The sequence below is a fragment of the Mustela lutreola genome, chromosome 4 (genome assembly GCF_030435805.1).
Source record: "Mustela lutreola isolate mMusLut2 chromosome 4, mMusLut2.pri, whole genome shotgun sequence".
In the NCBI taxonomy this organism is placed as follows: domain Eukaryota; kingdom Metazoa; phylum Chordata; class Mammalia; order Carnivora; family Mustelidae; genus Mustela; species Mustela lutreola.
In genome coordinates, this window is record NC_081293.1 from 157369326 (window position 1) to 157382316 (window position 12991).

Here is a 12991-nt window from a genome sequence, read left to right on the forward strand (position 1 = left end):
GTGACTCTCAGGTGACAGAGTTCTATTTGTTCCATAGGGCAGAGATTCATGGAAACTGCACTCTCGCTACCTTTTAAAACTGTAGTTGTGTGTTCTGGGCTTAGTTAAGTACTCACTGTCTGCCCATACCTCATGATATGCTTCAAGTTTTTATCTTTCTAGACCAGTGTTCTTGTCCCATTCAGCAGGGTCACTGAGCCTTTGAAAAAACAGCTGGAAACTACACATGTTCTTATCTCCACCCTCAAATTTTGGCACTCAGAGCCAAGGTCACAGATACCTAGAGATCTGTTCATAGTATCCTACCCAGACAAGAACTCTGGCTCTAGACTGAGGAGCCCTTTATTATTTTCAACCTTTTTTTTTTTTTTTAATGTTTCAATCATTTAGGCTTGTTTTTCCAAAATTTCTCCCCACCTGCATGTATTTCTTACAGTGAAAAATTTATACTTTCTCAGGGGAGTGCTGGGTGGCGACATTTCCAGTTTTATACATGTCACACATTCGCACCCAGAAAAAGCCACTGTGAGAGGAAATGAGAAGGCTGGTGAACTTTCGGAGGAACTGGCCCATGTTCTGAAGGTTTCCCTCTGCATACGTCTGCTGCCGTAGCATTACATCGAGACACAGATCCTGAAGGCTGCCACGGCTCGTTCTGGAGCCTCCCAGTACTGAGCTCTTCTAATCTGTCCTCAGCACCACTAACCAGACAAATGGACTGTCGGCATCGTCTCTCTCACATTTATTCGTGTGCTCAAAATCCATGTCCCGACACATACATATAAACTCCTCTTTCTGGTTTTCAGATAAGCTCCGGACATGCTGTTGGCAGTGTGGTGTTTTGAAAAGAAACAACAGCAACAAATAAAAATAAGCTGTGGCGTCCTGCTGGCCGTGCGAAATACATTTAATCTCTCTGAGCCTCAGTTTGCTTCTCTGTTAAGTGGGGATTCATAATACCTATTTCATAGATTTGTCGTACGAATTAACAGGGACGGTGCATACAACATGCTTAGCCCACTGCATCCTATAAAGTTAACATTAAATAAATGATGCTGTTATTGCTATAATCAATCACCAAGGTGACGATGTATTCCCAGACCTGCTACTTTTGACTGTGTGATCCCGGGCTTATTACTCGACTCCTATGAGTCTGCTTCCTAATCTGAAAAATCAGGATAGGTCCTAAATTTAAGACTGTCATGAGGATTAGGAGATAGAAATGCATGGCGGGTGCTGGACAACAGTGGGGTCCTCCGTGTATCCTTTTGCTTGTCCCCACACTCACTCCTTCATCTTGTGGACCATGAGTGAGTCTTCCAAAATGCCCTATGCTCTCATCAGACTTGCTACAGACACACTTTGTGCTTGGCCACACCTCTTTTCCTTTTATCAAATTCTACCCCTTCTTAAAAATCCAAGACACGTACCAGTTTCTCCATGAAACCTTTGCAGGCTACTTCCTTTGCCACCGACTTCCATCTTGACTGAACAAGTACATTTCTTCACGTTGTTGTCACACCATTTAGCCATTAATTACATTCTGTCTTGTTCGCTGCAGGGATGCCTTCTACCTCATGCTGATACCATCTCAGATACGGAAATCAATCCCATCTTCATTCAGACGAGGACCAGAAAATCTTCTATCTTAAAGGAAATGAAGCTTCTTAAAAGAAATGAAGCTTTGATTAATTCCAATCTTTCTTTGTTACAGTTTCTTTACATGAACAAGAAATGGTGCACATGACCGTGAAGGACTATATGAGGTAGGTGGTGGGACCCGTGTGGCTTCACTCGAGTATTTTAGAGCCACATCTTTCACAAATGAAATGGAAATGAGGAGACTTCTTAATACCACCATGGAGCTTGGGATCTTGTCACTGGTTTAGCTACAGCACCCACGATGCTTTCACAACCCTTGAGAGAGCTAGAGGTTCTTTCAATGTCATAAAAGGGTGAGCAAATTCAATCAACGAACGCTGGCATAGGGGTGGGGAAGAAATTTAATTAAAACACATGCACGGGGTGCCTGGGTAGTTCAGTTGGTTAAGCGACCACCTTCAGCTCAGATCATGATCCTGGAGTCCCAGGATCGAGTCCCACATCGGGCTCCCTGCTCAGCAGGGAGTCTGCTTCTCCCTCTGACCCTCTCCTCTCATGCTTTCTCTCTTTCTCTCTCTCTCTCTCTCAAGTAAATAAATAAAATTAAAAAAAAAAAACACATGCATAAAAGGCATTTGACTATAAGACAACTGTCCAGAAGAACCTGTTCATGAAAGAGTTGCTTTCGTATTCTCACATAGTCAGTGTTATTCATCACCATGCTCTTTTCTGGGCAATAAGACAGTTGACTTCTGAACAACATGGCTTTGAACTGTGTGGGTCCACCTACATGCAGACTTCTTTTCAAATTCAAGTATAATTACCGCACAGTTTTGGTTTTTGGTGTACAATGTAATGACTCACTAATTCTCTACATTTCTCGGTGCTCATCAAGATAAGTGTACTCTTAATTCTCTTTCACCCTTCCTGGCACTCACCTCCCCTGTATTTAAGAGTCTGGGACTTTATGTTTATCTTTTTTTCCTTTGTTTGTTCATTTGTTCTGTCTTCGGTTCCACATATGAGCGAAATCACATGGTATTTGTCCTTCTCCAACTGAAGTATTTTGCTATGCAGATTTTTTATAAGTAGAATACATTACTATAAATGTGTTTTCCTTTTGATTTTCTTCATAACGTTCTCTTTTCTCTAGCTTACTTTATTGTAAGGACAATTTTTTGTATATGACATATAAAATATGTGCTAGTTGACTCTTCTCAGTAAGGCTTTTGGTCAACAGTAGGTTATTAGCCATTAAGTATCAGGGGAGTCCAAGCTTATACATAGATTTTTGACTATGGTGGGGGTCAGTGCCCCTAGCCCCCATGTTGTTCAAGGGTCACCTGTGCATAAGATTTCCAATGTTACAGGTAGAGAGCAGTGAGAATCTCTTAATATGAAGGTAGACTAAGTCTCAAGGTGGTGCCTGACAGTGGGGACAAGAGCATCACCTCAAAACTTAATAGCCTTGAGAATTTTTGAGGCCCATCCCAGACACTCTGAGTCAGGGAATCTGGAAGTAGGGTTCACAAATCTGTGTTTTTGCAAACCCTTCAGATGATTCTGAGAAACATTCTGGTTTAAGAACCACTATCATAGACTGTGAGCTTTTTGAAGCTGGGAACTCTGTTCCCATGCCTCAGCCACCCTTGCATTTTCAACATAATCTCAACTCATTGAAGACCAAATATTCAATACTGTCTCTCTGTGAGTCCCACCAATTCACAATCAAAATGCTACTTTGTCTGTCTTCCCCTCTGAGCAGATTAGCTATTTTTGTTGCCCACAGAATCAGAGAGCCCTAAGGGACCCTAGAAGTCTCTCAGGCAACTTTCTCATTTTGTTGAAGAGGAAAATGAAAGCCAAGGTCAGTGACTCACTTCTGCTCTCCTGGTTTGCTTAGAACTGTGACTCTACAGGGATTCTCCTGGATCCTAGGCCTGCAGTTTCTGAGTGGCTCTGATGAATGTTACAAAGGGAGGTGTGATCCTCAAACCCAGAATGAAACAGAAATATGGCAGGCTTAATACAAGCTGAGGGGAGGCAATAAATAAAAGGATATCTTCTGCATCTCGTCAGGGCTCCCAGCAAACTCAACCCTCTGTTAAAACCAGAATCTTTATTATTCAGAAACATATACTTTCTCCACCTTAACGTGGAGAAGCAACTGAACGAAGAGGCAAAGACCAGCTATTCTGACCACCTGTGGGTTGAGGACTAAGGCAAATTCAAGACAACTTTGTCTCTTAGGGAAACTTGATATCTACATGGTGCTCTTTGCTTAATTCCAATCTCGTGCCACCTGGCTGTTATGACTGATGAGGATGGATGTGTTGATGCTGTATCCGAGCTCTGTAACACTGAACTATGTGACAACAGGGTTTCATTCTGTTTGGAAGTGCTTCCAAAGGACTTGTAAGGCAGGCCTCTTTGGATAGAGTGACACTTTTTTTGTGTGGTAGTAGAGGAGTTGGTTACTATTGCATATGGATGGCCCCCGGAGCCCAGGAGACAGCACTGAAAGATTGTGAACCGTGCAATATGGAACCTTTCACCATTATGGGAATTAAGACGGAGTCACGTCAGTGACGGCTCACCGTACCTCTTTCACCACACAATTTTAACTTCTTCAGAAAGTTGGTGCCTAGCAGAGCTGTGTTCCTGAAAGGTTCCCCAATGATTTGCCATCTGTCAAAAGTGAGACATTCTGTCACCTTTATAATGAGCACTAGCGGGCACCTAACACTTAAATTCTCACACCTTCTGTAACAAGACACTCTTGGAAAGAGGAGCAGCTTCTCCACGGCATGCTCTCTCTTCCTCAAAGGTGTGGCCATTATGGGATTATTAGAAATGAGGAGGAAATGCAAATGTTCGCCCTGGAAGGGAAAGATTCACAATGATCTCCCAGGGGACTATCTAAATCAACACAGCTCATCGTTGGTATTTTCCCCAACTGTAGATCTCTGCATCCGTTTTCAGAAACTCCCACCCTTTCCAGAGGGACCAGTTTCAACTCTTGCCATTCTGCTGCAAGTCTCCCACAAAGGTATGTGATTTCCAGGCACTTGTCAACCAGAGAAATCATTCAGTGTGACAGTAGATTTTATGAAATTATAAATAGGTCCCTGAGAAATAACTTGTTGAATGAACAGATGAGAGAATGAATAAAGGGTTTTCAAAATTCCAACTTGCAAGAACAAGGTAAAAGATTCAGTGACATCGAACTAAATATCTGTCCATGGGGAGATGGCCAAACAGACAATTGGCCAACCCATTTTATGGAATTCTATACAATGATAAAAGGAATAGGCAGAGAGAACTATATACATTAGCTTAGAACAATCTTTGAGTCATATTTTTCAGGAGAAAAAAACAAGATGTGGAAAGACACCTAGAGTATGCTACTATTTATAGATTGAACCAGTGACAACTAGAAAGCATATATGTAACAGAAAAATATCCAGAAGGATAAATATAAATTTAGCAGGAAAGGAGTCAGGATTGATAGGTGTAATGGCTAAAGGGAAAGAGAGCTTTATGTATAATATAATAATTTTTTAACAAGGTGAATATATGTATGTGTTTCTTGCATAATTAAATATAAATAAGAAGAGTTAATGATATTAAAAATATGTTTAGTGACAAATCAATCAGTAAATGCATTCTTAGACATGAGGTTGTAAGCCTCTGAAAGGCAGAACTATGCCCTATTCCTTTTTGTGCCATGGGTGACTAGCAGAGAGCATAGAATGTGATAAATGTTCAATAAATATTTGTATAAATGAGCAGGGATAAAAATGTGTACAATGAGGTCAATATGATCACAGATTAAACCTTTCAGATGCAATTTAGATTTCTTGCAAGAATTTTTTTCTCCCTTGAAACATTTTTATGTTTTAAGATATCAAGGGATGGGGAGAAGGAGGTGGGGGGGGGAGAGGGTGGTGGGATTATGGACACTGGGGAGGGTATGTGCTATGGTGAGTGCTGTGAAGTGTGTAAACCTGGCGATTCACAGATCTGTACCCTTGGGGCTAATTATACATTATATGTTAATTTAAAAATAATAATAAAAATAAAAAATTAAAAAAAGATATCAAGGGATTGGTACCCCTGTTCTCCAGTTATTCCAATGATTAGGATATCCAACCTCAGCCATTTAAGCCCTCCAATAAGAGTTTTTGGCTTGTCTTTTCTTCCTTGATCGAATCGGGAGGCAAAGCACCCCATCTCTATGTTACATAAGAAAGTGTGAACGTGATGTTGGGTAATGTGTGGTAAGTGGGCCTGCCCAGGGAGACTACAGGTGACTGTTGCTCAATGTGTGAATGGCTAAATAAATGAATTGTAATTAATCCAATTTAAATGATGAAGTCATGAAAGTAAATCACCCAAACTATCTCAAATAAGCTCCCTAGGGTTGCGAGGAAAGTATAGGCAAGCAGGGACTTGCAACAAAAGAGCCAAGCAAACCTAGAAAAACCTTATCAAAAGTTCTGCTTCCCATACGGTCCATGAGTTCTAAAAGGTCAAGAGCACAGTCACCAAGGAGAAGGTCAATAATTGGGAAGAATTGGTAGACATAAATAGAATTTCCAGATAACCAAAGTTTATTATTTTAATAATAATAAACTGAGTCAAACTAAGCCAAAACTAAACCAAACGAAGCCAAAACTGAGTCAAACAATTTGAAGAAACCATGTCTTATTTCTCACCCATGTCCAAAAAAACCCCAAAAAACAAAAAACCAGAACATATTTTCATTCTACTTTGGGGCTGAAAATCATTACTTGTATCAGTCCTTGGAGTCTGCATTTCACACTATGGTCAGCAGATCTGTGTAGCTGATGAGGTCCCCAGACTGACTCGTTTTAAAAACATTCTTTTTTGGGGCACCTGGGTGGCTCAATGGGTTAAAGCCTCTGCCTTCAGCTCAGGTCATGATCCCAGGGGCCTGGGATTGAACCCCATGTCGGGCTCTCTGCTCAGCAGGGAGCCTGATTCCTACTCTCTCTCTCTCTCTGCCTGCCTCTCTGCCTACTTGTGATCTGTCTGTCACATAAATAAATAAAATCTTTAAAAGAGAAAAAAAAATTCTTTTTTGAGTTCCACTACCTACAGGTTTTTGGTTTTTTTCTTCTGTTTCTTATTGCCATAAACTAGCATTTCTTTGTGGTTATCAGTGTATCGCTTCTGGCTTCTGACCCACAATCTCCCTGTCCTACCTAACTTAACATTTGCCTATTATGAAATGGAAAGTCAGGTAAATAAACTCATGGCTCTTGCACAGGAAGTACAGACAAGCAGTCCCTGAGTGGGAGTGATGGACTGTCCCTTAAATAAGTATGTATGAGCTCTGGTAGACACACCATCTCGTTGTCTATTTATATTCCTCTTTACTCAGTTTCTGGAAGACTGGGGCAGGAGTGGGGGCAGGAAGGGCAGGTGATTAGAAAAAAGACCAGATTTTGTTAAGTGAACTGTTACCGGATAAAGATATTCATATTTTTACCACAGCATTCCTGAATGGCTGGAATTTTGGGAAAAAGATCCGGTGGAGATTCTCTTGGATCTGGGGTTTGGTGCAGATGAGCCCGACATCTGCACACAAGTCCCAGCCAGATTTCTGGGTTGTAGCTCAGCCGCCAGAGGAATCAACATCCGGGTCTTCCTTGAAGCTCAAAGGCAGCGAATGAACATTGAGAATCCTGACTTGTACAGTAAGTGGGGGCTGTGTGGTTTCTGAATCTCAGCAATGGGGCTGAATGTCCAGATGAGAGTCACAACATCAGGAGGAACTCTCTGGAAAATGTGTGCTGTAGCAATCACCCCTTTCTTGCAGCAGCCTAGAACAGAGAAGTGTCTGCTTCAGGTTCATATGAGTGTTTTGGGGAAAGGAGATCTCTCCATGTTGTCCTCCTATGTGGACTTGGCCCTGTCATCTGGAATGTCACTGGTTGCAATAACAAAGGAAAGGTAGAAATGGAGAATCATACTTGACTCTTACCTCTTTTTGTTCAGAATTTACCCAGTGGTATCATCAGATTTATTTGTCCATAATCAGTCACATGGCCACACTTAACTCTAAAGGGTTCAGAATGTGCCATCTCACCATATGTCCGGGGCTGGGGAAGCCATACCACTGAACAGCACTAGTATATACCATAATCACATACCCTGGAGGCAGAGGAACCAGGAGCTGACAAATCTTATCACCAGTCACAAGGTAAAACCTTAATTTCCTCTTGTCTGAAGCTAGGAACATTTCTTATTCCACTATGAGCTATAAGTGGTAGGTGTGAAGCTGTCACATCTCCAGATTTGTGGACTAACTCTGCCTAACCCTCTTCATTATCATGCATGCTGCTATTTTTTTCCCCAACTGGCGGTCAATGGAATACTTTTCTCTTGGAGGTTACCAGGATGTTCTTGGAGTGTTTGTACTATGTTCAAGTAACTTGGGGGAAAGATACCTGGCAGTTGAACAGGTTTATTTAGTTCAGAATTTGCTTAATATGCCAAAGTGCACTCTCGATCTCCTAGAGAAGATGCCAGGCAGCATTTTCAAAATTATTTAAATACAAAACCCCCTCTTGGAGGAGCACTGAAGAGCATCTCCTCCATGAGATAGACTTAGCAGAATTCTGGACTGGAGAAAATGCCAAAATTCCGTTTCTGAAATACATTCTTTAAATAAATTCATGAAAGTCAAGTGAGATACAGTGTTTTTCTCAAACAAATATCTCAAATTTTTCATTTTAGTCTCTGTTTCCCCATTTTCATGTGGGTGAAATGGGTCTCAAATCTCAGCAATGTTATTTTTTTTAAAAAGAGTATATATATCCCCAAAGGTGTTGCAATGACATGTTTCTTTACCTTTTAGAGGAAATTAGTATCCTTTGCGGTCTCATCCTCCAAGCCATAGGGAGATGCAAGTTCTTAGATCAATTCTTTCTTTGGAAACAATAATAACACTTCTTGTTATTTGGGAAGTGTTTGACCTGAGCTGTCATTTTGCAGATGAAACTGACACACGGATTATAGAAGACCCAGGAGATGGTCCCTAGTCTTGTGATTGTGCCCCTACTCTTATTTCCACCATCAACACTGTGCTAATAATGCACACTAACAGTTCTCACTCAATTCTTACCTGGACACTTTTGATTCAAGAAAACTGAGATGGTCAAATGTAAAACAAACAATAATAAAATTAGTTGGTTGTTCTAAAAACAGAAGGGAGAGTATGTCTCATTCAGAATCACTAAAATAGCTTCAAATTCAAAGGGATGACAATCAATTGGTTCATAGCTCAATCTTCCCAAAGGCAAAAACAAACAAGAAATGAAACAAACAAAACAAAACAAAAAACTCCCACACATCTAATACCACAAGATGGTGTTCTTTGAATTAACCTAACCAATTAAATGGATAGATTTTATTTTAGTCTATTTTAGTCATCCATCCTGCTATAGGATGGATGTTAAGACAGTCATAGAAGTACAATTATGATTCAGTCATACCCTGGGGCTCACAAAAAGAAGGTTTAGTTTCAACTAAAAAGATTGCATTCTGAAAATGCAATCAGAATGTTTCTAAAAATACCCAAAACCCAAGAGTTCCTCTTGGTCTTAAAAGAATGTTGTGATCTTCTGCGAAAAGTCCATCACAGTGTTTAAAGTAGAAGGATCAGTAGTCACTGCCCCCCCCCCCACCCTTTCTGGTGAAGGGATCAGGTAGGTGGAAGGATTTGCTCATGGGAAAGTCAGTAGCATTGCTCTGCTGGTGCAAACAACAGAACAGAGGCCAGCGTCCTTACCCACCAAGGTGACCCTTGACCACTGCTGAGCTGTGCAACCTGGCATACTATCACTGGGCTTGAGAAAAAGGCTGTGTAATAAAAGTAAAAGGTTTTTTTTCCCAACATTTTGGTTTTATTATCTGGAGATTTTTTTTTTTTGCTATTTTCATTCAAAGTGGCAATGTGTCCCACTAGCTGCTCTGGGTCCCATCCATATGATAATGAGTCAACACTTGCGTATTGTCTAAATGAGCCATCCAGAAAGACTTACAGGTTGAAGAGCTGGTTCATGTAAAAAAGCAAATGGATTTTCACATTAATGGCTGTTTTCTCTTGGATGGTTAAGGACAATATATTCCTGTCCTGAGACTTAAACATTTATAACTCTAACTACTGGTATTTGTACAACATTGTGCTTTCTACACAGATGTGAGGGACATATAGATGGGTATTATTACCCTCTTTCTCCAGATGAGGAAACTGACCATTTATTATATGCTTGACACAGGTGCTAGGCACCATATTTCTATTAACTCATTTACTCTGACATCACACTTGAAGTCATTGATTGACCTGGGATTTGGAACCAGGCCTTCTGACTCCATATTGCATGATCATTGCAAACTGTAAGTGACAGTATAGGTGGAAATGATGAAGGTGATGATTAGGATATCTACCACATAAAGCCATGGAGGAATACGCAAGTTCACCCCATATGAAAGAGCTAGGTTCACTCTTTGTCATTTAGTTTAATATACAAGATTCAGATTCATCCTCGCCTATAGTTTTTATGAATACACACATAAAAACTACAGGCATATATGAATTTAAATATTTATATTTATATTTAAATATAAGAGGTGTTCTCTTTCTGCATGACACAACGGCATCTCCTTAGGTTGGGGAATCACCTCCATAATAACCAGTGGCATGTATTGAGAAAAAGTTCAAGAGCTTCAAGAGCTTGTAGTCCATCTGACCTTGAAAATCACATATGTCACCAACTTTTTCACTTTTTACTACATTTATGCAGTTTCATGGAAAGGACCCAGTCTAAAAATTCTGTGTTCATTGTATTGTTCAGGTCGTTTCCAACAGCTGGAGATCCTGGACCAGGTAGCCAATGCCTTCTCATCTTTGCTGAATAATGTTAACATCCTGCAGAACAAAGATGAAGAGGAAAACAGAGGGGAAAATGTGGAAAGAACCTCAATGAGTGAAGCCAATGGACATCGGAAGAGAATGGGTAAACTTTTCAAGAGAACTTCAAAGCAGAGCATTAAAAGAGATTGTAGCCCAGAAGCATCAGAGTCACTGAAGATGAGGGGCAAATTTTCCATCACCTCTGCAAAATCAGGAGGGTGTGGAGCAGAGTTATCAGTTGTGACAAACAACCATGACCAAAGCCATTTGTTTCCTTTGGCAGAACACTTGTCTCTCCAAGCCTGCAATGATTTGGTTCCCTGTCATGCTCCCCAAGCTCTTGTGAGCAAACAGTGGCCTCGCTCATCCACATTGGCTAAGAGGGCTCCTCTTTCCTGTATGTCTGAGGGCTCGGTCAAGGACAAAACTGAAAAGGTACACTCCATTCAAACTAACAAGCTCAAGAGCTTGTCTCATCTTGCAAGAGAAGCACTGGACTCCTTTGAATTGGAAGAGGTCAGTGTTATTCCTACGCGCTCAACTTCTAAGGGAACAATCCTCTCCAAGGCATTTTCTGCCTACTACATTCAGTTGATCCCTTAATCTTTTAACTTCCTCAGAGTTTTATGTTATTGGTCCAAACTCCTATTTTTGTTTTGTTTTGTTTGTCTAGGACATTTAAGGCCATTCTAGCTTGCTTCCATCCACTCTCTAACTTCCCTTGTTTCACCATCTTAGAGGGTCAGTTCAGCTACTTCCCACTCAATGAAATTATCCACCACTTCCACTCTGGGTTCTCACAGCCTTGGTAGGGAGCACTTGTATAAGAGAGACCATACATGTGTGTTGATGATATCTCCCCTGCTGGTCTGTCAGCTCCCCAAGGACAAGGTTTTGGCCTTAACAAGATGTGTCTTGGAAATAGTTTCCCCATGATGCCTCATGCAGGGTCTTGGACAAAGAAGTAGGGACTTGGGTTTGGTTTTGATTTTACAGGACTAGTATTTTATTTGTTTGCTTGCTTTGGAATTTATTGATAGTCACATAACTTGACCTCCCTTGCACAAATATATATATTCACCATTTTGTGCAAAAAGAACTCACCACATCAGCCTCATTCCTAGGCCAATACACCTTTCTGGGGCTGATCCCACCTTCTTCAAGCGTCCATGCCGTTGGCATCATCAGCCTCATTCTATACCACCCTGACTCAACTCCAGTAAAGTATGAATGCATTTGAGACTGAGGCGTAGGGGTATTTCTCCCATTTCTGGTTCTCCCTGGGCTGCACCCATGACACAGCGCCCCTTGGCATGGCTTTTGTGGGTTGATTGAAGTTCACACATCACGTGACTTCTTGCCTCCATCTTTTTTATCACATCTTATGCTGCCTGGTCACCATACATTCTGTTCTTAAAACATGGGCGTGAAACATGTGACAGGGAAAAGATTATATTTTTACAGACCCTTTCCCCATTCGTACCTCTTCACACTGCCTGTTTTCTCCTCTCCAGACCATTAATTTCCCATCCACCCATGGTGAGAGCCTTGTAACCCCACAGGCTTCTCTTTCCTGAGTGGGAGAAGGCTAACATTGGTCAATAAAGAGTTTTTGTTCAACAAAACAAGAACAACAACATATTTTGCAATGTGCTCCTTCATCTTTACCTTCCCTCACTTGTGCTGATTTTCACTCCCATTTAGAGGACACCCCCCTCCACTCCTCAGTCTTTTAAAAAAAAATTACACATTTTCACACGTTTCTCTACTCTTTAATATAATGACAAGGAAGAACAAAAGAACAAAAGTTTCCCCTTTATCATGTAAATTATCCAGAAGTGGGGCAGGATATTTTTATGGAAATTCCAAGGCGGGCCCACCTTTCCTTTGAGCCTGGGACAAGCAAGACACTCTAATGGGTTGGGGGTGGAGGCAGACTCTTCCCCCAAGGGAACTTCTGTGCAGTGACAGGGATGGGCACAGAAACCAGTAACATGCAGGGAGAGGCCCAGCTCTACTGGTAAACTTTTATATCACTCTAGATATGTCTGGAATATCTGCGGAGCAAGAAAAGAGGTTCTTAACCTGCCAGGGGACTGAGAGGACCAGCTAACTTGGGGGAAGTAAGGCTTACCCATTGCCCTAAAAGAAGAAGAGAAAGTAGGTGAATGTACCTATGAGTAGCCCTCCCCAGCCAACAGAGATAAAACAGTTGCCTCAAAATACATAGCTGTCAATGCTCCTAATATGTATGTATATATGTTTATACGTGTACATGTCTTATGTTCGAAATGATTTCAAGAACCTGAAAATATTTTTTAAAAGAACTTTGAAATATTAATCTGAATGTAAACCAGTAGCCTACAAATAGATAAAAATTACAAATGGAGAGAAAAGCAGACCTTTGGTCTCATGCCCTGATTTGAAGATCAACTGATGTGACAC

The 12991-nt window shown here is 41.0% G+C and overlaps 1 protein-coding gene across 4 annotated transcripts in view; it reads left to right on the plus strand.

Annotated features, from left to right (window-relative positions):
* The window catches only part of ITPRID1 (ITPR interacting domain containing 1), a 109142-nt gene that overhangs the window by 40208 nt on the left and 55943 nt on the right, over nucleotides 1-12991 (plus strand). For 3 of the 4 annotated variants that reach the window (XM_059171498.1, XM_059171497.1, XM_059171499.1), the window contains 4 exons: nucleotides 1715-1766; nucleotides 4565-4651; nucleotides 7123-7325; nucleotides 10488-11062. In XM_059171498.1, the coding sequence (XP_059027481.1) occupies nucleotides 1715-1766; nucleotides 4565-4651; nucleotides 7123-7325; nucleotides 10488-11062 (917 nt within the window). The remainder of the gene's footprint in view (nucleotides 1-1714; nucleotides 1767-4564; nucleotides 4652-7122; nucleotides 7326-10487; nucleotides 11063-12991) is intronic. The other variant, XM_059171500.1, reaches the window with a different exon arrangement.